We start from the raw sequence: 26,942 nt of genomic DNA on the forward strand, positions 1-26,942 counted from the left end.
ATATCTTCTGTATATAGTGATATGGACCATGCTGGTATAACCTGGGTATATACTGTATATAATTATATATGTACAGCTGGTATAAGTTATATATATCCTGTATATAGTGATATGGATCATGCTGGTATAACCTGGGTATATACTGTATATAATTATACATGTACAGCTGGTATAAGTTATATATCTTCTGTATATAGTGATATGGACCATGCTGGTATAACCTGGGTATATACTGTATATAATTATATATGTACAGCTGGTATAAGTTATATATCTCCTGTATATAGTGATATGGACCATGCTGGTATAACCTCGGTATATACTGTATATAATTATATATGTACCGCTGGTATAAGTTATATATCTCCTGTATATAGTAATATGGACCATGCTGGTATAACCTGGGTATATACTGTATATAATTATATGTTTACAGCTGGTATAAGTTATATATCTCCTGTATATAGTAATATGGACCATGCTGGTATAACCTCGGTATATACTGTATATAATTATATGTGTACAGCTGGTATAAGTTAAATATCTCCTGTATATAGTGATATGGACCATGCTGGTATAACCTGGGTATATACTGTATATAATTATATATGTACAGCTGGTATAAGTTATATATCTTCCGTATATAGTGAAATGGACCATGCTGGTATAACCTGGGTATATACTGTATATAATATATATATGTACAGCTGGTATAAGTTATATATCTTCTGTATATAGTGATATGGACCATGCTGGTATAACCTCGGTATATACTGTATATAATTATATATGTACAGCTGGTATAAGTTATATATATCCTGTATATAGTGATATGGATCATGCTGGTATAACCTGGGTATATACTGTATATAATTATACATGTACAGCTGGTATAAGTTATATATCTTCTGTATATAGTGATATGGACCATGCTGGTATAACCTGGGTATATACTGTATATAATTATATATGTACAGCTGGTATAAGTTATATATCTCCTGTATATAGTAATATGGACCATGCTGGTATAACCTCGGTATATACTGTATATAATTATATGTGTACAGCTGGTATAATTATACATCTTCTTGTATATAGTGATATGGACCATGCTGGTATAACCTGGGTATATACTGTATATAATTATATATGTACAGCTGGTATAAGTTAAATATCTCCTGTATATAGTGATATGGACCATGCTGGTATAACCTGGGTATATACTGTATATAATTATTTATGTACAGCTGGTAAAAGTTATATATCTTCTGTATATAGTGATATGGACCATGCTGGTATAACCTGGGTATATACTGTATATAATTATATATGTACAGCTGGTATGAGTTATATATATCCTGTATATAGTGATATGGATCATGCTGGTATAACCTGGGTATATACTGTATATAATTATACATGTACAGCTGGTATAAGTTATATATCTCCTGTATATAGTGATATGGACCATACTGGTATAACCTGGGTATATACTGTATATAATTATATATGTACAGCTGGTATAAGTTATATATTTCCTGTATATAGTGATATGGACCATGCTGGTATAACCTGGGTATATACTGTATATAATTATATATGTACAGCTGGTATAAGTTATATATCTCCTGTATATAGTAATATGGACCATGCTGGTATAACCTCGGTATATACTGTATATAATTATATGTGTACAGCTGGTATAAGTTAAATATCTCCTGTATATAGTGATATGGACCATGCTGGTATAACCTGGATATATACTGTATATAATTATATATGTACAGCTGGTATAAGTTATATATCTCCTGTATATAGTGATATGGATCATGCTGGTATAACCTGGGTATATACTGTATATGATTATATATGTACAGCTGGTATAAGTTATATATCTTCTGTATATAGTGATATGGACCATGCTGGTATAACCTGGGTATATACTGTATATAATTATATATGTACAGTTGGTATAAGTTATATATCTTCTGTATATAGTGATATGGACCATGCTGGTATAACCTGGGTATATACTGTATATAATTATATATGTACAGCTGGTATAAGTTATATATCTTCTGTATATAGTGATATGGACCATGCTGGTATAACCTGGGTATATACTGTATATAATATATATATATGTACAGCTGGTATAAGTTATATATCTCCTGTATATAGTGATATGGGCCATGCTAGTATAACCTGGGTATATACTGTATATAATTATATATGTATAGCTGGTATAAGTTATATATCTTCTGTATATAGTGATATGGACCATGCTGGTATAACCTGGGTATATACTGTATATAATTATATATGTACAGCTGGTATAAGTTATATATCTCCTGTATATAGTGATATGGACCATGCTGGTATAACCTCGGTATATACTGTATATAATTATATATGTACAGCTGGTATAAGTTATATATCTCCTGTATATAGTGATATGGACCATGCTGGTATAACCTGGGTATTTTCTTTGTGTTTTCTTACAGATTCAGAGTATTTTGAATGAGATTCTACAGATGCAACAGGGCAGTCAGGTGTCTCCTGTGAAAACCTTTGTTAAAAAAAACCATTTTGCTGACGTTGTCCTTGAGGGGCTCCTAGAATGTCTTGATCTGTCCAACAATTGGGCGAAGTATGCACAATATTGAGTTCACGACTTTTTCACCATTTGATTGTGTGTCCTCTTGCTCCTTTTTAGTTGCTAATAATACAGGTTACCCAATAACAAAGATGAGAAATGCAACCTGGACTGTGCCCCCTCGGATCAAGGACCTGATAGTTTGAGTGCTGTTCCTTACGAAGTCCCGCATTATCCCCTCGTATTTCTTACGGTTGTATCTTCAGGGGGAGAAGGAGCGCGTGCGATGTGGGACATATTGTGCCGGAATCGCTCTGATTGCTGCGCTCTCGGTTACATTGTTGCGCTCTTGTCCCGTCAGCCCAGGTTTAGCGCGGCTGGATGTTAATCACACGTAATTACTGACCGGCTCGGCTGTAGAAAGATCCCCCCCCCCCCTCTCCCCTCTCGCCCACAATGAAAACAGCGCATGAAATATTCATATGGTTTTTGTTTCTCTGGGCCAGAAATGGTTGTAGAATTAATGAGGCGCCAAAGACGCAGAACGGACGCGGAACATCCAGATATGGAAATTACATTTGTCATGTAAGGAAGGAGGACGATGCAGGATTATTATAAATCCTGGCCATGTTACTGACCCTCAACCCCCAATGCTGGATGTGGATTTATTTATTGTTTTCTATAAAAGAAAAAATGCAAAGATTTTTCTATACATTTTAGAAGTTGTCTTTTCCCTATGTATCTTAAGAGAGATGGACAGGGCTTCCCAATCTGTGACTTTCTGTCCCATGCACTGGTTAGGACAGTGTTTCCCAACCAGGGTGCCTCCAGCTGTTGCAAAACTACAACTTCCAGCATGCCCGGACAGCTAAAGCTGTCCGTGCATGCTGGGAGTTGTAGTTTTGGAACAGCTGGAGACACCCTGGTTGAGAAGCACTGGGTTATTGGATGTGTGCTTATGGCATACAGCAAAGGCTGTCAGGGCATGATGGGAGAGCCACTGGTTAGGGAACATTTGGAATAGGATATGATTTTATCTAGACATCCCAATAGGGCATTGAAGGGGGTTGTCCAGCAAGGCTGAATATAATAAAAATATATGTATTCATCTGCCGCGATCTCCCATTGCTGCAGTTCCAATGGCGCTCGCTGCCGTCAGTGATTGGCAAAACAGCCACTTCCTTGTGTCAAGATGTCACCAGGAAGTGGTAAGCAGCGGGACATCTTGGCAGCGGTGGAATATTTCACCATGTGAGTACTCGGTTGTGGCCTGAACACATTTAAAGCGTACCCGTCATATCGCAGAAAAAATAACACCTATATATGTTACTCACTAGATCATGCAGATTCTTTACAAGTCTGTTTTTATGTGTCTGGTTTCTGTATTTGGATCACAAATCCCTCTAATTTACTGCTCACTCATTCTGACATCCACTGCTCAGGAAGGGGTGTGTCTGAGGTAAGCACTGATCTTGCCCTCCCTCACCATGCATTCACTTCCTCCCTGAGTCTGCTGTGCTGGGTCTCTTTATCCAATCACTGCAGGCTGCTCTATTACCCCCTTCTCTCTGCTTTTATGCTGAAGTCTGATAGGACAGAAGTGAGCACAGATGAGTGCTATCCCAGCCCTCACTTACTGGACATTGTCCATGCCTGTGCTTTAGCTGGGACAAAGATGATGCTGCAGCTGGGCAGGATTTTTAATTTTTTTAAAAAAAATTTTTAAGTGATAGTGTCCATTTAATGTAGTTTTTTTTATTACAGTGGAAAAAAGCCATCTAATGTTCAGCATCTAAAAAAAATCAATGGGATGTGTTTTGTGAAGTCACTTATTAAGTTGTTTATTACTGAAATCAATGGGAGGCAGTGTGCAGGTTGAACCGATGCTAATTTGGATATGAAATACACACAAATTCCTCATTCAAAACCACTAGGGGTCCCCATACCATCCAGAACATAATCCCTCCCAGCTGCCGCATCATCTTTGTCCCAGCTAAAACAGAGGCAGGGACAAAGTCCAGTAAGTGAGGGCTGGACTAGCACTCCTCTGTGCTCACTCCTGTCCTGTCAGACTGCAGCATAAAAAAATGAGAGGAAGGGGTTACAGAGCAATCTGTAGTGATTGGATGAAAAAACCCAGCACAGCAGACTCAGAGAGGAAGATGAGTCACGCAGAGTGAGGGACCTACCCCCTCCAATGCATAGAATGACAAATCAAGTGAGAAAAGATAGAAGGTTTTTGTGAGAGAAAAATAGATGCTAGACACTTAAAATTTATGTGTACATGATCAGGCTTAGGTACTAAATAACATATACATTTTTTGCGGCATATGACAGCCTTTGGCTATCCAGGCATGCTGAGAACTGTTGTGAAACAGCTGTACAGTAAGCTTTTCAGCCCCCCCTAGTGATGGCTACAGGAAGACAAAAAATGTTATGCCATTCTTTTTTGCAATTCAGAGTTTCTTTTTTTCTTATCATCTGTAAAAAGTAATTTCAAAATACTATAAAAATATAGGAATTACTCAATATGCAGATCTGAACATGACAAGACAATAAGAAGTGGAAATTCACCAGAAACATAAACAGGCAAAATATTCTAACTCTTCTATGTCTGGCTTTCAAAATATTCTACCTTGGACTGAACTTTAAAAAAAAAAAAAAAACTTTTAGAGTTGGGTCTCTAAAATATAATATAACTAATATAATAGCCCCTGATTGCCTCCATTATGAATTCACACATGGAATGAATTACAATGAACAATATTCATACAAAAAAAAAAAATTAAATATACTTCTCAGATTCTTTGTACAATTAACTTCATAGGGAGCTGAGAATTTTAGAGCAACACAATATCCCCCCCGTCTTGGACTTCACGCTGGTTCAAAGCTCTCAGTGACCAGTCAGCTGCTTTTTCCGCACAATATATCTGTTAAGCACATATTGTATTGGGGGATATTGTATTAAAGTGGTGCCAAGTGCTGTGTAAATGATGAATTTCTCCTGCCTCGTTTTACAGATATCTGGTAAAGGTGAAGAGAGATGAACTTATATTTTACTGCTCCCAGAAACTGGTGCCTGAAGAAATTAGTGTCAACCTATCGGATTGTTCAGTGTGCGCTGGGACGTACGAATCCATGCCTATATTTTCAATCAACTGCCCTGGAAATACATATAAGTAAGAGCAGAAAAACCAACCCCATGTACAAGAATATAAATACCATTATACCGCTCCCTATGTATGAGAATGTTATTGCTATAATCCTGCCTTGAATATGTACTAGAATATAACTTCTTTAATACTGCCTCCTATGTACCAGAATATAACTACTATAATAGACACAAAAAAGAAACTTTGATGGCACTCACCTATTAAAACATACAGGGGAAAAACATGCAGCAACCGTAGCTGCACGGAACAATGGCGACAAGCTTGTTTTGCGGTAACCCGCTTCCTCCGGAGGCCGAAACAAGCTTGTCGCCATTGTTCCGTGCAGCTATGGTTGCTGCGTTTTGTTTTTTTTTGCCCAGCCACAAGCCAACATCTTTTAACATGAAGAAATAAAGTACATGTTTTAATAGGTGAGTGCCATCAAAGTTTCTTTTTTGTGTCTATTTTGAGAAAGCTATTTTTCTAATTGATGTGCACCCCTATTGCTTTTTCCCGGCTCTCCCCCACTTACTAGGTAATATTTACCGTTATTTGGGCTGTTTTTTATACCTATCTGGTGGTGCCACCCCGCTATTGCTAATTTTATGCCATAACAAACATAATACTGCCCCTATGTACAAGAATATAACTACTATAACAATTATTTCTATGTACAAGAATATATCTACTATAATACTGCCTCCTATGCACAAGAATATATCTACTGTAATACTGCCTCCTATGTACAAGAATATAACTACTATAATACTGTTCCTATATACAAGAATATAACTACTATAACAATGACTCCTATGTACAATATATAACTACTATAATACTGCCTCCTATGTACAAGAATATAACTACTATAATACTGCCTCCTATATACAAGAATATATCTACTGTAATACTGTTCCCTATGTACAACAATATAACTACAGTGATCCCGCAACATACGATGGTAATCCGTTCCAAACGGACCGTCGTTTGTTGAAACCATCGTATGTTGAGGGATCCGTGCAATGTAAAGTATAGGACAGTGGTCTACAACGTGCATACCTCCAGATGTTGCAAAACTACAACACCCAGCATGCCCGGACAGCCGTTGGCTGTCCGGACATGCTGGGTGTTGTAGATTTGCAACATCTGGAGGTCTGCAGGTTGTAGACCACTGTTAGAGAAAGTTGTACTCACCTGTCCCCGCCGCTCCGGACCATCACCACTGCCTGGGATGTCACCGTCCATCGCTGTCGCCGCGTCCCCGAGGTGTCCCCGACGCTCCGGCAAGGCCTCTTCTTCCCCGGCATCCGCGCTCTCCGTCGCCGCCATCACTTCGCCACGCACGCCGCTCCTATTGGATGACGGGATGGCGTGTGCAGCGACGTAATGACGTCGATGGAGAGCGCCGACGATGCAGAGGATCCCGAAAAGGACGCGCCGGAGCCCCGAGGACAGGTGAGTGACCATCACTGGAGCTCACGGGGCACCGTAAACAGCTATCCAGTGGCAGCTGAAGCAGTCAGCGCTGCCGGATAGCCGTTTATGCGATGGCCCGACATAAAAAAGCATCGTATGTTGATGCTGCCTTCAACATGCGATGGCCTCTGAGAGGCCATCGCATGTTGAAATTATCGTATGTTGGGGCCATCGTATGTCGAGGGGTCACTGTACTATAATACTGTCTCCTAGCTGAGAGGTTGTGTTTCTGTAGCTCTCCTGATGTTTGGAGAAAGCCCAGGGCGGGGCCCCCCTGGGTGGGGAAGTTCCCCAAGCAAGGCCCCGGCTTCTCGGCCTTTTCTAGGAAATAATCCCCAGACACCACAAACCATGGATGAACATCCAAAAGTTTCTTTGGAAGAAAGAAATGTCCAGAATGAGTCCAGTCCTGATGCAGTAAGAACCAAAGATGAAAAAAAGTTGTAGAAGTGAAGAAAGAATCTTTACCAAGTAAGACAATGGCTGCCGGTGTGCAATCCACCCATCCCTCAGTCAGACAGAGGAGAACATCCCTAGAGAAGCAGCCTTTCCTGATATGGTCTGACCGCACACGATACGGGAGCAGCGCAAAAGTTACCAACAAGCCAGAAGAGACCAGAGGGAATACAGCAGGAAGGCTTCAGGGGGCCCAATCTGGAGATTGTGACCCTGCAGCAGTGACCACAGCTGATGACACCTAAAGAGCAGAGTCCTGTGCTAGGACTAAGCAGAGGGACAACTGAAAGAAGCCATCCTGTGAGTACCCCACCAGCACAGGCCCCAATACTCAGCAGGCACCTGAACTGTGTTTGGCCGAGCAGATCCCAGCTCTGGTCAAGAGACTAGAGACTTTAAAAAAGACAAAACTACAGCTACAAAAACAAATAGACTGTGTATACAAACTAAAGGCAGCAAACCCTAATAACAATGCCGTCCATGATAAGAAGCTGAGCTCCCTCGCTGTGCAGCTCGCTGACACTGTGCAGGACATGGAGGGTGTATTGGAGCAAATGAGACCAGTCACTGAATCCTTTAGAAATCAACAGCGGTTTGAGGAATACAAGGAAAGACCTGCAACAAAGTCTTCTCCATTAAATGCTGAACACAAGTCCACAACATCACCAGATGACAGTCAGTAGTCCTATGAGGGACCAGATGACATCCAGCAGTCCTGTGCAAGATCAGTCCTCAGACCAGCCAGCATCCCTTTTGAGAAAGGGGATAAGTACAGGCAAGGGGGAGACAGTGTCCAGCAACAAAAGAGACCTGCAGAGACTCCTCCAAAGGTACCTCAAGTCCCAGCAGTCAGTACAATGAAGCAGGACTATGGACACAAACCAGAAGGTAACTCTATACTATCTGTGAAGTCATCACAAGCCCCTGGGGGCAGTAGAGACTGTGGACTCTTGACTGAAGGCAGCAGTGCAGCAGAGAGTACACAGGATTTGGCTCTGCAGGGCTTGCTGGGCTCTGTAGTGCAGGATCATACTGCTAGTGACTGCAATGATATGAATATATGTGATGTGATTGATGTCTCTGCAGAGGGGAGCACTTCACAGTCTGTATGGCATCTGGGGGTCATCTCTGGGGTCAGGTCCACCATTAGTTCAGACTTCAGAGGCTTGTGACCCCCAGAGTATAGAGGTTGATGGTGGGTAGGGGGCTGTACAGTCTGGTGCACAACACTTTCCCCCTTTAGTCACACAAGTGTCAGACCCCCATAGTGCAGGTGGTCAGCAGCCACCACAGTGCCTCCAAGTACAGCAGGAGGGGGGAGTTGGTAGTGCCTCCTCTGGTAATGCCTGGAGCTGTGGGTCACCATTTATGTCTAGTGTGAACTATACAGGTCAGGCATTTAAGAGGAGTAATGTGGTAAGGTTCAGACATAGAGGGGCCAAGGAGGAGCTGCCTGACTGGAGATTTGTGGTCCATGAACTTCTGTGCCACCAAATGGGCTTCCTGCCATCTAACATCCTGGCAGTGATAAATCTTCCTAATAGGTAGGGGTATGACGTCAGCTTCAAACTCATGTCTGACCTGGACCGCATTCGGCCCATGTCACCCGGGTGACAGATGCTGATGGCTGTAATAAGTTCAGCTCTATCCCCATCTCCAGACCAGACACAGCAAATGTCACCATTATATTCTGAAACGAGTAGTTCCCCCCTACCCAGGATATTGTTGTATGTTTATAGAGACACTGCGACCTAATGACAGACCTGACTAAGAACAGGAATGAGGACAGCATATGGACGGGAGGGTGGAAGGTCTAGTAAAGTTACGGCAGATTAACAACATTACCCAACATCTGCCCAATTCATTCTTTATTGCCCAGGAGAAAGGTGTTTGTTTCTATGCAGGTCAGCAAAGAAAATGTTTTAAGTTTGGAAAGTCCGGTCATTTCACAAGTGTGTGCACCCAGGTAAAATGTAATTTATGTGGAGAGATCGGCCATGTCAGCACCCCCTGCTGCCTGGCATAACATCTGTAAGGACTTCCCTGATGAGGACCTGCTGGAAGGGGCAGAGGACCTGGAGGAGGAGACGTTGGTGTCAGGGTCAGCAGCAACACAGCCCGAGCCTCAGCATAATAGGGTTGACATTAATGGGTAACGATATGTGTGACATAGTGCCCGGCCAGTTCCAGCCAGGAGCCACTGAGGGGACTAGGGAGGTAACTGAGCAGGTCATGGCCATGACTTCTTCTGCCTCAGCATCAATAAATCTGCAGAAGAGACAGAAAAAAGACAAAACTAGCCATAAACCTGAGGAGGGATGGACCAATGTCCAAAAACCCTCCAAAAAGAAAGTAGACCCCTGGCCAGATGTCATGACCATCACAAATAGGTACAGTGTCCTATCAGAGTCAGATGCTGAGGAAGAGATGGAGAGGGAGTTAAAGAGAGTGGTAGATGAACTTAATGAGGACCAAGAGGGTGATCCCCCTGGTGGAAGAAGCAGCCAGATAGATTTAGCTCTGGTTAGTCCTATGGAGATCATTGGTGAGAAAGATGAGAAGATCATCCCTTATTCTGACCATCTGACCTAATATTTCTGTTTGGGTGTCACACAGTATCCTGAGACAAGTAGAGGGATATGGAGACTTCATTCCAGTCTATTAGAGGATCCTTCTTTGCAAAGACAGGTTCACTCTCTTATACAGGGTCAACTAGAGAGGGTGGACTTCTATGATGCTATGGCCACCTGATGGGAGGATGTGAAGGATGAGATCAGAACCCTCTAAAAAAGACTGTCAGTTATCAAGGGGAAGAGTAAGTATGGCCAGTATCTCAAGCTGCACAAAGAATTGGAGTCACTCTATTCGGCGGGTGGGGACCAACAAAGCATAGACCAGCTGAAATCTGAGATAAGGCAGTATTAGTCCAGCAGGTATACCTCCCTGGTTCTTGAACGGGAATATGTGTCCTTAGGGTTTCCTGATCCCTTTGAGAATTGCTGGTAGCTGGTGGCAAATAAATCTGTCACCGGTCTCACTGACTCCCAGGGTGTTTTGCAGGAATCTCTGGAGGGTATCCTGGGGGTGGTGAGATCTTACTATGCTGACTTGTTTCAGAGGAAGGTTTTTGATAAAGACAAGATGACCCAATTCTTGGAGGCAACTCCGCTTCCTGATACTAATGATTTGGATTTTTCTCCTTTGACAGCAGAATTGACAGTGTCGGAGGTTAAAGATGCCATCAATAAGTAACATCAGAAGAAGGCACCAGGTCCAGATGGGATAACAGCAGAATTCTATAAGACATTCAGAGTCCTTTTGGCCCCAATCCTCGTGGATGTCACAAGAAAGTGACCTGATGCCTCCATCCATGAGTGTCCTCACTGATTCTGCTGTCTAAAGGTAAAGAGCCAAGTGACATCAAGAACTGGAGGCTGATTGCCCTCTTGAATGTCGACAGGAAGATTCTGGCAAAAAAAAAAAAGTTTTCTAGGTTAGTTTGTCTGTCCCCGGCACTGTTGGCAGGCTGTCAGTATGGCACAGTGAAAGGGCAGAACATATCTGGGGCAGTGGTCTCCATAAGGGAGATTTTTGAGAGATGTAAAGCCTTGAGGTGTGGGAGATATGTTGTGAGTCTTGACCAGACTCAAGCCTTTGACAAAGTAGATCATGCGTATCTGTGGGCCACTTTGTCAAAGTACGGTAATCCGGGACAATTCATCGATTGGCTGAAGACTTTGTATTGTGAGGCTGAGAGCTTTTCTCTGTTGGCAGAGTGACATGTTCAGGGTAGAGGCGGGGTGAGACAAGGTTGCCCACTGAATCCGCAGCTGTATGTATTTGCCATAGACCCGTTTCTGAGGTCCCTGCAGGAGTGTGGTGTCGGTCCCCCACTGCCTGCCCCTGAGTGTTGTTGCCTATGCGGATGATGTGACTGTAGTGATATCTGAGCCTCGTGAGGTGGAGATGTTGTCTATGGCCATCAGAAGTTACTCGGAGGCCTCAGGGTTTCTGGTCAACCTTGAGAAGAGTCATGCTCTCTGGATATCAGATACTGATCCAGACTTTGATCTTCCCCAATTTGTGAGAGCCTCCACCTATATTAAAATGCTAGGGTTCAAATTCGGGAGGGACGATAACGCCAAACTAAATTGGGAAGAGAAGTCAGAAGCTGAAAATGCAAAGATTCAGCGATGGAAGAACTGGAGGCTGACCTATAGATAAAAGGTTAAAATGTTGAAGACTTACCTGGTCCCCGTCTTCTTGTATGTCTCTGTCGTTTTTCCTTTGCCAGAATCTTTCTTCGCTTGGCCCTTTAGCCTGTTCTTTCAATTGTTGTGGGAGAACAGGTTGAACCTGATAAAAAGAGGGATCACCTACCTAGAGAGGAGAGAGGATGTGTTGGATATGCTGAATCCAAGGGTGTTCTTTGACTCCATGTTTCAGAAAGTTAATTTTAGTTGCCTCGACTCAAACAACAGCTCCCTGGGGGTGTATAGTGTCATGGATATTGCCTTTTGCAGAGTCTTGGGTGCAAGGCGGCAGTCTCAAGGGGGGAGATAGATGCATGACTACCTCCCCCCGTACCTGGAATATGGGCTCAGATGTCTGAAGAGATTGTGCATTGAGAAGTCCTATATAGAGAGTAAGCCAAGGAATGACCTATATGTGAGGATCTATAGGGCTTTCTTTTGTTCTCCACTTGCCTTGAGGGATTGTGTGACCAGCACTTTACAAGAAAGTCTTACGTTCCTCAATGGGAAATGACTCCCCTCTAAATTCTATGACGTAGCTTGGTTGTCACTACAAGGAAGGCTTTGTCAGGGTTAATTTTAAATATTTTTGTTTCTGATAGGAACTGTCCTCTCGGTTGTCAACGGTAGGGGACAATGGAGCATTTCATAACTGAATGCAGGGGCGGGAGGAAGATATGGGAAGACGTATCATGTATGCTTAACATCCCATTGCTGCAGTCCCTGAATTACCCTGACATAATATATGCTGTACCATCCAGTAACAGAAATGTAGATAGGGGAACGATGTACCTAATAATTCCTTTGATTGAATATTACCATTGGCACATGAGAACTAGAGTGTCCATAGATAACGAGCCATTCCACCACACCACAGCCTTCTGACAAATAATGTCCGAGCTCCAGTGGGTAAAGTCATTAGAGATAAGGAGGAACCAAAATAATGGGAAATTATAGAGGAATGTATCTTTGGTTTAAAGCAGATAATGTCATGTTATTTTTTGTGTTTTTCCTTTTAAAGCAAATGTGGACTTACTAAGTTTAATACTCTAGTTGTGTAGTCATTGTATGTACAATGCCTGTTATTTTGTTTTGTATTGTATGAATTTATTTTAATTGTATTTTTCTTTGTTTGTTTTCACAATAAAAATTGCCTCCTATGTACAACAATATTACTACTATAATACTGATTCCTATATACAAGAATATATCTACTATAATACTGCTCCTAGGTACAAGAATATAACTACTATAATACTGCCCACTATGTACAAGAATATAAATACTATAATACTGCTCCTATGTACAAGAATATAACTACTATAATACTGCTCCTATGTACAAGAATATAACTACTATAATTCTGCTCCTAGGTACAAGACTATAACTACTATAATACTGCCCCTAGGTACAAGACTATAACTACTATAATACTGCCTCCTATATCCAAGAATATAACTACTATAATACTGCTCCTATGTACAAGAATATAACTATTATAATACTGCTTCTATGTACAAGAATATAACTACTATAAAACTGCTCCTATGCACAAGGGTATAACTATTAAAATCTGTAGCTATTCTCTGCTGTAGGTGGAGTGGTTTGTGTCATATGTGGAGTTTTCTTCACATATGACATGTTTTTCTACCTCTCCCTGCGGTTGCTGTTTTCTCAGGTATTTGCGGCATTACTTGGGAGCACTGTGAGGGCTTCCAGGGTTCAGGAGCCTATCTGTGTTATCTTTCATGAGCTGATGTCACAGTCACAGATCCCATTACCTTCTATGACATCTCTGGTGTCTCAGATTAACGGCTTTGGTGTAAATGATATATTCCCTGGAACGTGGCAGAACACCGCTTCTTTTAGGCTTTCTTGGATTTTATTAGAAATGTAGATGATCTTTGGAATTATGTAAAAATAAGGAATATTATGGAGGATGATCTGATGTGATTCTTCCTTGGTATCATACATAGGAGAGGGCATTGTGTTATAACATGTTGAAAGGACAGGAGACACCTTGTCTCCATGGTAGTGGTCACCAAACTGTGGACATCCAGTTTTTGCAAAACTACAACTCCCTGCATACTGGGAGTTGTAGTTTTGCAAAAACTGTAGGTCCACACTTTGGTGACCTAGGCTCTATGGTTTGTGCTTGGTCCTGTACACATTGACCGCTATCTACATATGTTGCGTTTACCTCGGTCACATGATCCTGTGGTGTTTCAGGTGGTCCTGGCTTTTCCAATGATTAAAGGGGTTATCCAGGAAAAAACTTTTTTTATATATATATCAACTGGCTCTAGAAAAATTAAACAGATTTGTAAATTACTTCTATTAAAAAATATTGATCCTTTCAGTACTTATGAGCTGCTGAAGTTGAGTTGTTATTTTCTGTCTAAGTGATCTCTGATGACACGTGTCTCGGGAAGTGCCCAGTTTAGAAGCAAATCCCCATAGCAAACCTCTTCTACTCTGTGCAGTTCCTGAGACAAGCAGAGATGTCAGCAGAGAGCACTGTTGCCAGACAGAAAACAACAACTCAATTTCAGCAGCTGATAATTATTGAAAGGATTAAGATTTTTTTAATAGAAGTAATTTACAAATCTGTTTCATTTTCTGGAGCCAGTGGATATAAAAAAAGTTTTTTCCTGGAATACCCCTTTAAATTGTGTAAATGAAGAATGCCAATCTACTAGATCATTGCTCATATGGGGCTTGGATCTGTTCAGTTAAAGGGGTTCAGGTAAAGGGGTAAAAAAAAAAAAAAAAAGAAAATATATATATATATATATATATATATATATATATATATATATATATATATATATATATAAATCAGTTGGTGCCAGAACATTAAACAGATTTGTAAATTACTTCTATTTCAAAATCCTAATCCTTCCAGTACTTGTCAGCTGCTGTATACTACAGAGGAAGTTCTTTTATTCTTTCATTTATTTTCTGTCTGACCACAGTGCTCTCTACTGACACCTCTGTCTGTCTCAGGAACTGTCAAGAGCAGGAGAGGTTTGCTATGAGGATTTGCTTTTGCTCTTGACAGTTCCTGAAACAGACAGATTTGTCAGCATAGAGCACTGTGGTCAGACAGAAAAGAAATTTAAAAAGAAAAGAACTACTTCCTGTGGAGCATACAGCAGCTGATAAGTACTGGAAGGATTAATACTTTTAAATAGAAGTAATTTACAAATCTGTTTAACGTTCTGGCACCAGTTGATAAAAAAAAAAAAAAAAAAAAACATTTTTCCCCAGAGTACCCCTTTAATCCAGTTTAGCTGCATTATCTATAGAACTCATACTCCATTAGACAGAGCAGTTAGACTGTAGTCACGGATCAGAGGTGGTCTCTGTCTAATCAGGGTCTCCAGCTGCTACCTTGTCTATGCTGTATGCTTTACACTGCAGCACTACTCTATTAGATTACAGTTATGATTAGTGTTGAGCGGCATAGGCCATATTCGAATTCGCGAATATTCGCGAATATATGGACGAATATTCGTCATATTTGTGAATATTCGCATATTCGTAATGTTCTCGTTTTATTTTTGCATATGCGAATATTCGCGTGTGCGGAAATTAACATATGCGAAAATTAACATATGCGAAAATTTGCATATCCAAAAATTTGCATAAGCTAAAATTCGCATATGCGAAAATTATCATATGCAAATTTTCGCATATTCGAAAATTCGCACACCAGTCTCACACAGTAGTATTAGAGCCTTCTTACACCACATAAGCTGGAAGAAGAGAGGGATGATCACTGTGATGTATACTGTGAAGAAAAAAAAAAAAAAAAAAACGAATATTCATAATTACGAATATATAGCGCGATATTCGCGAATAAAATTCAAATTGCGAATATTCGCGAGCAACACTAGTTCTGATCAGTGACTCTATTCTAGAGGCACTGTCCGATTAAATCTAAGGTAGCCTGAAATGTTACTAGAAGTTAAATGGGAACTGTTATCAAAAAATGTTTTTGCTATTGCACTCTTTATGGTAAATAAAAAAATCTTTCTAATGTACTTTGTTTAAAAAAATTACATTTTCTATGTTTTATTTGTGAATAAAAAAACTGCCACTAGGTGTCTTCCTACTCGTCCAGAACACATTTTCCCTCTATCTCTTGCACAGACTTTGGACTCCTGCTGGCTTCAGAAGTCCAAAATCAGGAAATGCAGTCTGGAGTGCTGAGAGGGGTGTGTGCAGCCTTAGCCAATAAAAGCTCATATCCCACACTGATCTGCTGTGGGCTGTGTGTAGCAGAGTAAGGGAAGAAGTTCTCCCCTATATGGCTTCAGATGATGCCACTAGGTGTCTCCCTACTCGTCCAGAACACATTTTCCCTCTATCTCTTGCACAGACTTTGGACTCCTGCTGGCTTCAGAAGTCCAAAATCAGGAAATGCAGTCTGGAGTGCTGAGAGGGGTGTGTGCAGCCTTAGCCAATAAAAGCTCATCTCCCACACTGATCTGCTGTGGGCTGTGTGTAGCAGAGTAAGGGAAGAAGTTCTCCCCTATATGGCTTCAGATGATGTCACATCTGCGGGGGAATGCCCCTTCCCAGTCTGTGAATCTGACTGAGCCGAAAATACAGAGCAATATCAATACAGAGCAATATCAAGGTAGAAAATAAAAATAATAAAAATAAAGGCAGGGGGCGGTTTATCATTATGGGGGCAGTGAACTAGGAGAATTATAAAATGTAACAAGATCATGACAGGTACTCTTTAAATGAGTATAGAGCTCTTCCCTTTGTCTACTGACCTACCCCCTGTGAAAGGGGTGCTTGTAGTACTGCTCATTAGATATATGACTCCTTAGATAAGACAGCAGTGAGCCTGTTCTATTACTACTGTGTCCGAGTATGGCTTCCTGCTGCCTAAAGAGTCAGAAATCTAATAAACAATGATATGAGCTCCCCTCTTCACATCACCTGACATGTCCTGAGCAGACTGGGGGGGCAGAGATGGAGCAGATTGCATTCGGAAAGCTTATTTGGAGGATCGGTGCACTATGGCTAATAACATTATATTAATAAGTTGGTTTATTATACTTTTTGACACCATACACAGGTTGTTTCTTTAGCCGAACAACCCCTTTAAATTTGTAACCTTTGTGTCTTGTGGTCTGGTCAGCGCTGATTTAATCCTGCCGTTTGGTTTGGTAAAGCTCATTGTTTTATGACTTTTTGAAAGTCAAAGATAAAATGTGTACTGAAAAACAGATTTTACCACAAATTTCTGCAATTTTGCAATGTGGTTTTTAAGACAGTGTTTTAACAGGTGAAGCAGTTCAAAAAGGTGGTTTACCCGAGTTACAAACCACATCGCTAAGCAAATGTAATTTGTGTAAAAACAAAAAACAAAAATAATAAAATAAAACTCAACATGTGAACCCAGCCTGGCAGCAGAGCTGTTAGCCTTCACCTGCAGCAGAACATTCTATAGTTTTCAGAGAGTGTCCATCCTGAGCTATAGAATTCACATTGCGGAGCCAAATTCAAGCAAATTCTCTTCTCCCTGACCGCCGCGATGTCAGCAATTAGCGCGGCCTGAAAAGGTCAACAGCGGCACTGCGCTCCGGCTGATGTTCTAGATACACTGTGGCAAGTCTGTGAACAGATACATTGTAGCAAGCTGCTCTCAGCGCCCATCCCCCCTCATTATCTGCATGGAACAATGAATTGTCGTCAGCGCCATTAAACTAACAAGCAACATTCCTGGAGATACCATTATTCCCTTCTCTTATTGGGAGGTAAATGACTCGGAAACAATACCAATTTCTGGCAGTGCTAAATTATCATGTAACCTGATGTAATCCCTGGAGTCAGCTGCAAAAACGTAAAGCTCAGGAGCCGTAAACTCATCCAGATTCAATAGAAATGTGATCTATAGAGGAGTTTTGTAGAGTGGAAGGAGCAGGGTCTGGAATGGACATTTTGTTTTACATCCAGAGGAAGAAAACGTGCACACATACGGATTATCACAACTGAGGGTTTGTTACAATTGTGTCCAGCCTAGACAATTCTGAGTGGGGCTGGGTCCACATATATCTGGCACAGTTGCCATCTGGTATAGGTGGACTGTATAAAAAAAAAATGGCTGGTGTAATTGATCCAACTGTAGTCACGTGTGAGCCCAGCCTAAGATAAGCAACCTGGACTCCAGACTGATGAATGTAACCTGCACTGACACATTGTAGCAAAGTACTCAGAGCAGAGAGAGTTTTTGGCTCCTGGACTTGTTTATTGCCCAGAGAATTGTCTAGACAGGATACAACTGTAACAAAATCTCTGATCAGGATTAACCCAAAAAGCCTTTGTATATTTTCCTGGTGTTATGACTAGTGTTGAGCGCGAATATTCGAAATGCAAATTTTTACCGCGAATATCGGCACTTCACAATTTTGCGAATATTTAGAATATAGTGATATATATTCGTAATGACAAAATGTGAACATTTGCCAATTTATGCAAATATGCAAATATTAGCGAATATCGGGACTTCCAGTCAGGGGACAATGATCCCTCCCTTCTTTTAGGTAAAAAATATAATTGCGCATGCGCACTATGCGAATTTCATTACAAATTTTTCGATGAAAAAAAAAAGAGAACAAACATAGCGAATATGTGAATTTCGCAAAATTAGGATGAATATTCATCCATATATTCGCGAAATATCGCAAATTCGAATATGGCCCCTGCCGCTCATCACTAGTAATGACCCTGAATTCCAGCGCTCCAGTTGGTTCCTATTGACAATATTACTTTTCTTTGTATACCTATTTACCTGCCATTAACCCCATTTCCTTGGCTATGTCTAAGACTTTCTTCATTTCCTTCACATTAGATTCCGAATACCAACAAACGAGCAGAGTAAAAGCCTGGAGAAAACCATATCAATAAGAGATGACTGGGTGTCTACCCTGCAGGAGCTCTGCCTGCAGCGCCCTCTACCTGAGGGTAAAGCTGCTGCTCCTGAGGACATAGAGGTGGACATAGAGGCGATCTATAGTAAACCAAATTCTCATTGTCTCAAGATGGAAGACTCTTCCCAGATTTATCAGGAGATTCCAGCACGACCCTTAGTCAAGGAGAATCTGACAAGCTCAGAGGCAATGGCTACAGAAAAGAAACGCTGCTCCTCAGCTTCTCGGCAGGTGCCAGCTCCTTGCCCCCTCTTACCTCCTCCTCTACCAGCCCATCCTCGAACACTGATCCTTAGCCCTACACAGATCAAAACCAAAGCCTTCCACTGGAAACCTGTACCCCAGGAAAAGGTAAGGGGCCGCTTATTTATTCCAGATATAATATTGTGGTCCTATGTGGCATTTTCTAAATATTTACGTAGCAAAATATGAATTGATACATGGGGAAAATTTGAATTACAAAGTGTAAAAGGTTGGGTTCACATTTCGATTTCACTCTATGGGAACCGGATTCAGCTGGGGGGAGTGAAAACCGTGCGCTCCCGTATCCCAGCCGGACCCGGACAGAATCTCTGACCTGAGTTAAGCAGTGACTCCGGTCAGCAAATTTTTGCCCCGTATCCGGTTTTGTGACTAGACCTAAAACCGCGGCATTCCACGGTTTTAGGTCCGGTCAGAAAACTGGATACAGGGCAAAAATTAGCCGACCAGAGTCACTGCTTAACTCAGGTCAGAGATTCTGTCCGGGTCCGGCTGGGATACGGGAGCGCCCAGTTTTCACTCCCCCCAGCCGGATCCGTTTCCCGTAGAGTGAAGTCGTAGTGTGAACCCAGCCTTAGAAAGTTGCAGAACTTCTCTTTATAGAGTGAATTATACTAAGGAACTTTGTTCCAAAATCTGGTTGAAAGCCTTGGAGTATCTAATTATACATATAAGGGGACAACTTCATACTCCAAACACTGGGGGAAAATTATCAAAACCTGTCCAGAGGAAAAGTTGCTGAATTGCCCATAGTAACCAATCAGATCACTTCTTTCATTTAATGCCATGAATGTAACCAGTCTATTGATATTTGACTTTAGATAAGCAAGTCTTTGTGGGGGCAGAACTGTGCTCAGAAGACAATCGACACCCAAAGAATTCTACAGCAGTTCCAGACCAGCGACTCATCTCCTGCTCTAGAATCGGACATCACAAAGCATTTCAATATCCTGTTAGACCTGAAGATCGCTCATAACTTTAGTAAGGAATCCATGTATCCTTATCATAGAAGTGATTTGATCTGCACTGATACATTGTAACAAACTATATATACAGGAAAGAGATATGTGCTACTGCTGTGATGACCTTACAGAGGAGTTTTTTTTTTTTTATCATAGTCAGATATGTGGTTGTGGGTAAGGAGATTGTGTTAAGGAAATACAGGATATAACTAAGGATCAGTATAGGATAAGTAATGTAAAGTATGTACACAGTGACCTCACCAGCAGAATAGTGAGTGCAGCTCTGCAGTATAATACAGGATATAACTCAGGATCAGTATAGGATAAGTAATGTAAAGTATGTACACAGTGACCTCACCAGCAGAATAGTGAGTGCAGCTCTGCAGTATAATACAGGATATAACTCAGGATCAGTATAGGATAAGTAATGTAAAGTATGTACACAGTGACCTCACCAGCAGAGTAGTGAGTACAGCTCTGGAGTGCTGACCAATTAGTTGCGGGTGTGGTCGTGCTTCAGCTGTGCTGTGTGTGTCTGCTGTGTCTCCTGAGCTCCAGGGATTTCCATCTGTTCCACCTGGGGCCTGCTTCCTCCTCCCCTGGGAGGGAGTGGGTTTCCAGGCATGAGTGAGGGAGGCGAGGCCCAGGCTTCTGCTCCTCGGAATAGGCCGCAGGGGAGCAGTAGAAGCCAGCAAGCGGCCGGAACATCGGAGGATTTGGGGGTGAGGCGTTCCACCAGGAGTCGCAGCAATGCTGCTCCAACTCCCCCCACAGAGGTGAGGAGCTCCAAGGCTGGATCCACCTCGGGAAAGCTGGGTGTTTCCAGCGGAAAGCTGGGTTCATCAGGAAGGAGGCAGAGTACTCACGGAGGTGAAGCCGACCTCAGTGAGGAAGGCTGGGGAGTGCTGAGGACCCGGGAGTCTATTTCCACCTATATGTCCCGGGTAAAAAGTCACCTCCGTGAGTATGAAGACGCCTGTAAGGCCATCAGGAGGCTCGAAGAGGGACTTCGCTGTGCCCGTGCCAGGGCTAAGGTAACTCCTAAGAGGAAAAAGGCAGAGATCCAGGCAGAGATAAAAAGACTTATGGCTGAAATACAAGCTTTGGAGGAGAGGAGAGCAGAATTACTGGCGAAGAGTGGTCCATTCAAAGAAAAATTGGAAAATGGAGAAAGATTCAAGGTAATGGAGGAAAAGGAAAATAAAAGGTTGATGGGGCTACAACCTGAGAGCCAGGTGGATGATGCGGAGGAGATGGAGGAAAAACAACAGCCAGATCCACCTGGTGGCCTGCGGCAACAGCAGCAGGCCCCGTACAGTGGGCCCCCTGCACAGCAACCAGCAGTATCACCTGCCGACTCAGGGGAGGACAGTGACAGCAGCTACCAGGGAGGGGCGCTAATGGCCCAGATCCGCATGCTGGAATCCCCAGTGTGTCCTCAGAATCTGGTGTTTGGAGATGAGCTCCCAAATGAGGCACCTGGGGGTAAGAAGAAGAAGACCAAGCCAAAGCAGCAAGAAGTGGTGAGTTACATCTACACCCCCCTCCCTGTAAACCCTGAGTCGGCCGCAGGGTCAGCTCATTGTGCAAGCCCCGTTACCCAGCCCAGCCCGTGTTCTGTGGTGGACTCGGTGCAAAGGTGCGGGGAGAGTACAGATACTAAAAGGGCGCAGAGCTCCATGCCTGTTTGCAGTAGCAGGGATGGAGCAGAGAAGGCATCGGCCGCAAGGCCGTACAGTGAGGGCGGCCCAGCGGTGGGCATAGAGGCAGACTCCGGTGCTGTAGTTCCCTCCCCTGTGGGAGAGGGGGGTGACTCAGTGCCGGAGGTAGTCGTGGTGGCTAAGGGAAAAATAGATTCTCCCAAAAGTAGAAAAAAACTTTTGTTTTGCATTGGCGCCGCTGATCCAGATCAGCGGCGCCCAGGAGCTGGACATTCTAGTACGGATGAGGCGGAGGGTACCGGTAAAAACAGGGCTGGGGCTGCTAATAAACAGGCTAGGCAGGCTTCCCGGTCCTTGTATAAGGGACCGGTGACCTGTCCTGTGGTGATGGCTCCAGCCCTGGTACCCAGTGATGCTGACAGTACAAAATCTGCGCCAGAACGCACCGGTCCAGCCAGTATGAATGTGGAGGTTAATGTTGGAGTGACTGAGGGTGTGAATGAGGGGAATAATTCATCTGTTACTAAAAATCTGTCTGGGGCTTTGAATCGTGGTTTGGGCTGTAGCACGGGTGGAGGTATGGGGGGCACATCAGCTAAAATAGGGGTCAATGGTTTGGGTATGGATTATGTGGAGGAGGGTGGTGAAGGGGCACAGATTAGTGGTGGGAATGTAGGGCCTGGTCCAGTTGCACCCCCAGCGGTGGCAGCACCCATCCGCAGCTACGCGAATGTCACCGCTGGGGGAAGGGGGGCAGCTTCCTCGTCCTCTGGCTCTGGGGAGAACAGTTTGCAGCAGCGTCTCCTGGGGGCCTTAAGGAGAGGGGAGAGATCGATCAATGTAGAGGGTAGGGAGGTTGATCTATCCTTCTGGATAGAGAGACATGGTCTTTCAGCCTTCCGAGAGGAAAGAGGGGGGGATAATGTGTGGTCCCTCCCTACAGCCGGGCCAGGTGGTCTCCGTAGGAATGTGGTCCGGCTGAGGTGGAGAGGCAGTGATACATGTCCTCCAAGATCTAAAGTTGTTGAGCTTCTGCTGAAGTTGGGCTTTAAGGCAGCTGACATCTATGCCTTGATACATCCTTATGGTACCCCTGAGTTCGATATCAGCTTTGTTCGGCCGGAGGGGCTTGAGCTCTTCTGGTCGAATTATGAGTTGGTAAAGAATGAGCCCGGCTGGCGAGACTTTGCCATTCAGGCAGTGTCTCGCCAAAATAATGTCAAGAAGGTGACCGTTTTAACCCGTAATGAATCGCTTTCTTGTATTGACATCATGACGTGGCTAGGTCGGTATGGTGAGGTGGTGGAGGTCCCAAAAAAGAACAGGGATGAATATGGCATCTGGTCAGGGGCCTGGACGTTTATGGTCAAGCTTAGGCGTTCAGGAAACACCGTTACCCATATACCATCTGCGACCTTCCTCGGAAGGGATCGTATCCAGATCTTCTACCAGGGTCAGCCGAAGCTCTGTCACAGATGTGGTGACCCCACACATTTTAGTGCCAATTGCACTGTGCAGAAGTGCACTCTGTGTGGGGAAATAGGCCATCTCGCTACATCTTGTGCAGAGATTAGGTGTCACCTGTGTGGTGACTTAGGTCACCCATTCAGTCGCTGCCCTCGTTCCTTTGTCAACGCGGTTGTTGCCCCGGTGGGAGTAAGCCGTGAGGTGGATTCTGCTGGGGGGATGGCTGTCGGGGATGAAGGGGTGCAGGGGCCAGGGAAGAAAAGTAAGCAGAAGACGCCTGCCCAACTGAGGCGTCTCGAGAAGCGTCAAAGGGACAGGGAGATTCAGGACTCACAGGAGCATCAACCAACTGGGGTGACTCCTGATCCTGTCCCTGCGGCCAGTCTTACTGCTGAGGCCCTGGGGGATAGTGAACTGGATGAGGAGACTGGAAGGATCCACAAAGAGGGGGATGCCGTCTCCTCACTGTCCTCCCATGGTGGGAGCGCGGATGAGGACAGTGGGGGATGGGCAGAAACAAAGCGGGGTACTCGGAAGAATAAGAAAAGGAGAGATGTAAGATCTTCTCCCACCTGCCAGATGCCAAAGGAAGGTACAACTGATCTCCCTCTGATTGGTCTCTCCAACCGGTTCCGAGCCCTCCGCGACATTTCCTCTTCGGAGGGGGGGGGTGGCTGGGGGTGAGGTTCCGGATGTTGCGGTGGGGCTCACAGGAGACGCTGAGTCCTCTCTCCCTGGGGAATCTATGTCTTCAGGGGGGGAGACAGGCCCAGAGTCAGGGGACGAGGAAAATGTATATAAAGGGAAAATGGACACATCTATTTCACTTAAAAGGGGTAAACCATCATCTGATGAGGAGGGTGGTGGGGTGGATGGGAAGGATGGTGGGAAAAAGAAAGCTGTCTAACTCAATCACCCTTGATGGCGGCACCCTCTCCGTTGACTCTGGCATCCATTAATGTTGCCAGCATAAAGTCAGATACGGCTCGATTTGCGGCCTATGATTTTTTTGCCCATATTAATGCTGATATTTTATTTTTGCAGGAGACCAGGCTAACAGATATGTCATCTATCTACAAGGCTAAAAGAGAGTGGAGGAATGGGCCCTCCTACTGGTCTCTTGGGGCCGAGCCGTATAGCGGAGTGGCGGTCCTTTTTACCGCAGCGGTAGAATGCCGACGGGTTATCGAGTTAGAAATGGGGAGGTGCCTGATCTTAGATGTCCTCATGAAGGAACAAGAACTTCGCCTTATTAACATCTACGGCCCACAGTCTAAGTGGGACCGGAAGTGTCTCTTTATGAGGATCAAGCCCTATCTTTTTACAAGTCGGCAGGTGGTCTTTGGAGGGGACTTTAATGCTGTCACGAGGCCCCAAGACAGGGGAGGTGCCAGAGACAAGCTGACTTATGATAGCGTCGCCCTTAATAGCATAGCGAGTGAGGCTCGCCTGGTGGATGTCCACATCCGGCACACCCCAGGCCACGTGGGATTCACCTATCATAGGGGTAGTTGTAGGTCTAGGATAGACAGGTTTTATTTAAAGGAGGAGGCCGTCTCTTCAGCAGTATCTGTTGTTGAGGTGGAGTTCTCCGATCACTGTTTAATTTTGTTTTCTCTGAATGTCGCAGAGACCCCCCGGATGGGCAGAGGCTATTGGAAGCTGAATTCGTCTCTCTTGGAAGAAGCGGAGATAAGACAGTCCTTTGAGGATTTTCTTCAGAGCCAGGTACCATTGCTGGGCCTTTGTAGCAGTAAGTCAGAGTGGTGGGAGATCTTCAAGGAAAGGGTTGCGAGATTCTTCCGCCAGCTCTCGGGCCTCAGAAGCCTAAACAGGTACCGTTTGTACCAGGGCCTGAGGAAGAAACTTGAGCACCTTGTCTCGACTGGAGGTAGTCGTGATGATATCTCCAGAGTGAAGTCCTTGTTGATGAAGTGCCAGTACGACAGACACGCATCTTTGGTTTTTGAGAGGGATTACGGGAAGTACCGCTCGCCTGACCCTTACAGAAACTGCAAGATGTCAGTGAATAGTAAAATAGTCTCAGGACTGATTGATAGTACGGGATCCTTGAAAAGGTCCAGATCAGGGATCTTGGAGGTCGTCAGATCCTTCTACTCGCACCTCTTGGGAAGGAAGGATCTAGATCGAGATAAGGTATCAGCTTTCTTGGCTGAAACCGTCCCTGAACCAGGAGTAGACCCCTCTCTTGACGTTTTGACAGAGATGATCCGGGAAGAGGAAGTCAGGATGGCTATTGATGGGCTTGCCCTCAAGAAGTCACCCGGTCCGGATGGCTTAACATCTGAGTTCTATAAGACCTTTAAGGACACTTTGGTTCCCCTCTTGACTGCGGTTTTTAATGAGTGTCTATCCTCGGGCACTCTGCCAAAGTCAATGAGGAGGTCAGCGCTGATCATCCTGTCAAAGGGTAAAGACCCGTTCCACATTGGGAATTGGCGTCCCATAGCGCTTCTCAATGTGGACCGAAAGATTCTGGCAAAAGTGCTGTTTAACCGGCTGGTGGAGTTTGCACCCCGGCTCCTTTCGGGGGCTCAGAATTGCTCTGTTCCGGGCCGCAGTACATTTAGTGCTGTGCTCAGTGTCCGAGAGGCTGTGGAGCAGGGTAGGGCTGGCCACTGGAAGGGGTACTTGCTGTCCTTGGATCAGGCAAAAGCGTTTGATCTGGTTAACCATGAGTACCTCTGGTCTGTTCTTCTGAGATATGGCCTGCCGGGGGGGTTTGTTGATTGGCTTAAGATCTTGTATGCAGGGGCAGAGAGTTTCCCGCTTGTGAATGGTTGGATTGGCCGCTCTTTTGAGGTTGGGTCTGGCGTCCGTCAGGGTTGTCCTTTGAGCCCGTTGCTGTACGTGTTTGCAATTGATCCTTTCCTTAGGAGGATTGATTGTGGACCGTTGGCGGGGGTGAGAATGGACCTGGCGGTGCCGGATTTGGCTCTGAGGGCGGTAGCGTATGCTGATGATGTCACCGTGTTTGTCTCCTCACAAGAGGAAGGCCAATGGGTGATGTCAGAGGTGGACCGCTACTCGGAGGCATCCGGGTCCAAGATCAACCGGGATAAGTGCGAGAGTCTCTGGCTGGGAGGGGGAGATCCTAGTTTTGATCTCCCGGACGCCCTTCCAGGGCCCCAGGAATCTGCAAAAGTTCTCGGCATCGAATTTGGCCAAGGGGATTACCCCAAACAAAACTGGGACAGCAGGCTTAAGATCGCCGCTCAGAAGGTGGATCAGTGGAAGGGTTGGTCTTTGACCCTCCGGGAAAGGGTTAACCTGATCAAAACATTCCTGCTCCCTTTACTGATATACCTGGGCAGTGTATGCATGTTGCCAGAACCTCTTTGGACCCGGGTCTACAGTGTGTTCTTCCAGATGTTATGGGGGAACAGACTGAACCTAGTGAAGAGGGAGGTTACTTACCGTACAAGGAGACTAGGGGGGTTGTGTATGGTCAACCCCGTGGTATTCCTAGTGAATACCTTTCTTAAGACCAATATAGCAAACCTCTGGTCAGAGAGGGCTCCTCCGTGGGTATCCTCCTGTAGGGGATGGTTTCAGCCTTTCTTCCAGGAATGGGAGACAGGAGGGCAAGTGAAGGATCTTCGCACACCACACGGGCATCTCCCGGCTTATGCTACCCCGGTTCTGAAGGTTATTCGTCGGTGGGGTCTGGGGATGTGGGAGATTAGG

General features: G+C 44.1%; 1 protein-coding gene across 1 annotated transcript in view; it reads left to right on the forward strand.

Annotated features, from left to right (window-relative positions):
• The window catches only part of LOC130296428 (delphilin-like), a 132,719-nt gene that overhangs the window by 67,569 nt on the left and 38,208 nt on the right, over positions 1–26,942 (forward strand). Inside the window, exons 5-8 of the mRNA XM_056547927.1 lie at positions 2,505–2,650; positions 5,617–5,775; positions 18,805–19,234; positions 19,966–20,125. Of these exons, the coding sequence (XP_056403902.1) occupies positions 2,505–2,650; positions 5,617–5,775; positions 18,805–19,234; positions 19,966–20,125 (895 nt within the window). The remainder of the gene's footprint in view (positions 1–2,504; positions 2,651–5,616; positions 5,776–18,804; positions 19,235–19,965; positions 20,126–26,942) is intronic.

Source organism: Hyla sarda, chromosome 12, assembly GCF_029499605.1.
Source record: "Hyla sarda isolate aHylSar1 chromosome 12, aHylSar1.hap1, whole genome shotgun sequence".
Lineage (NCBI taxonomy): Eukaryota > Metazoa > Chordata > Amphibia > Anura > Hylidae > Hyla > Hyla sarda.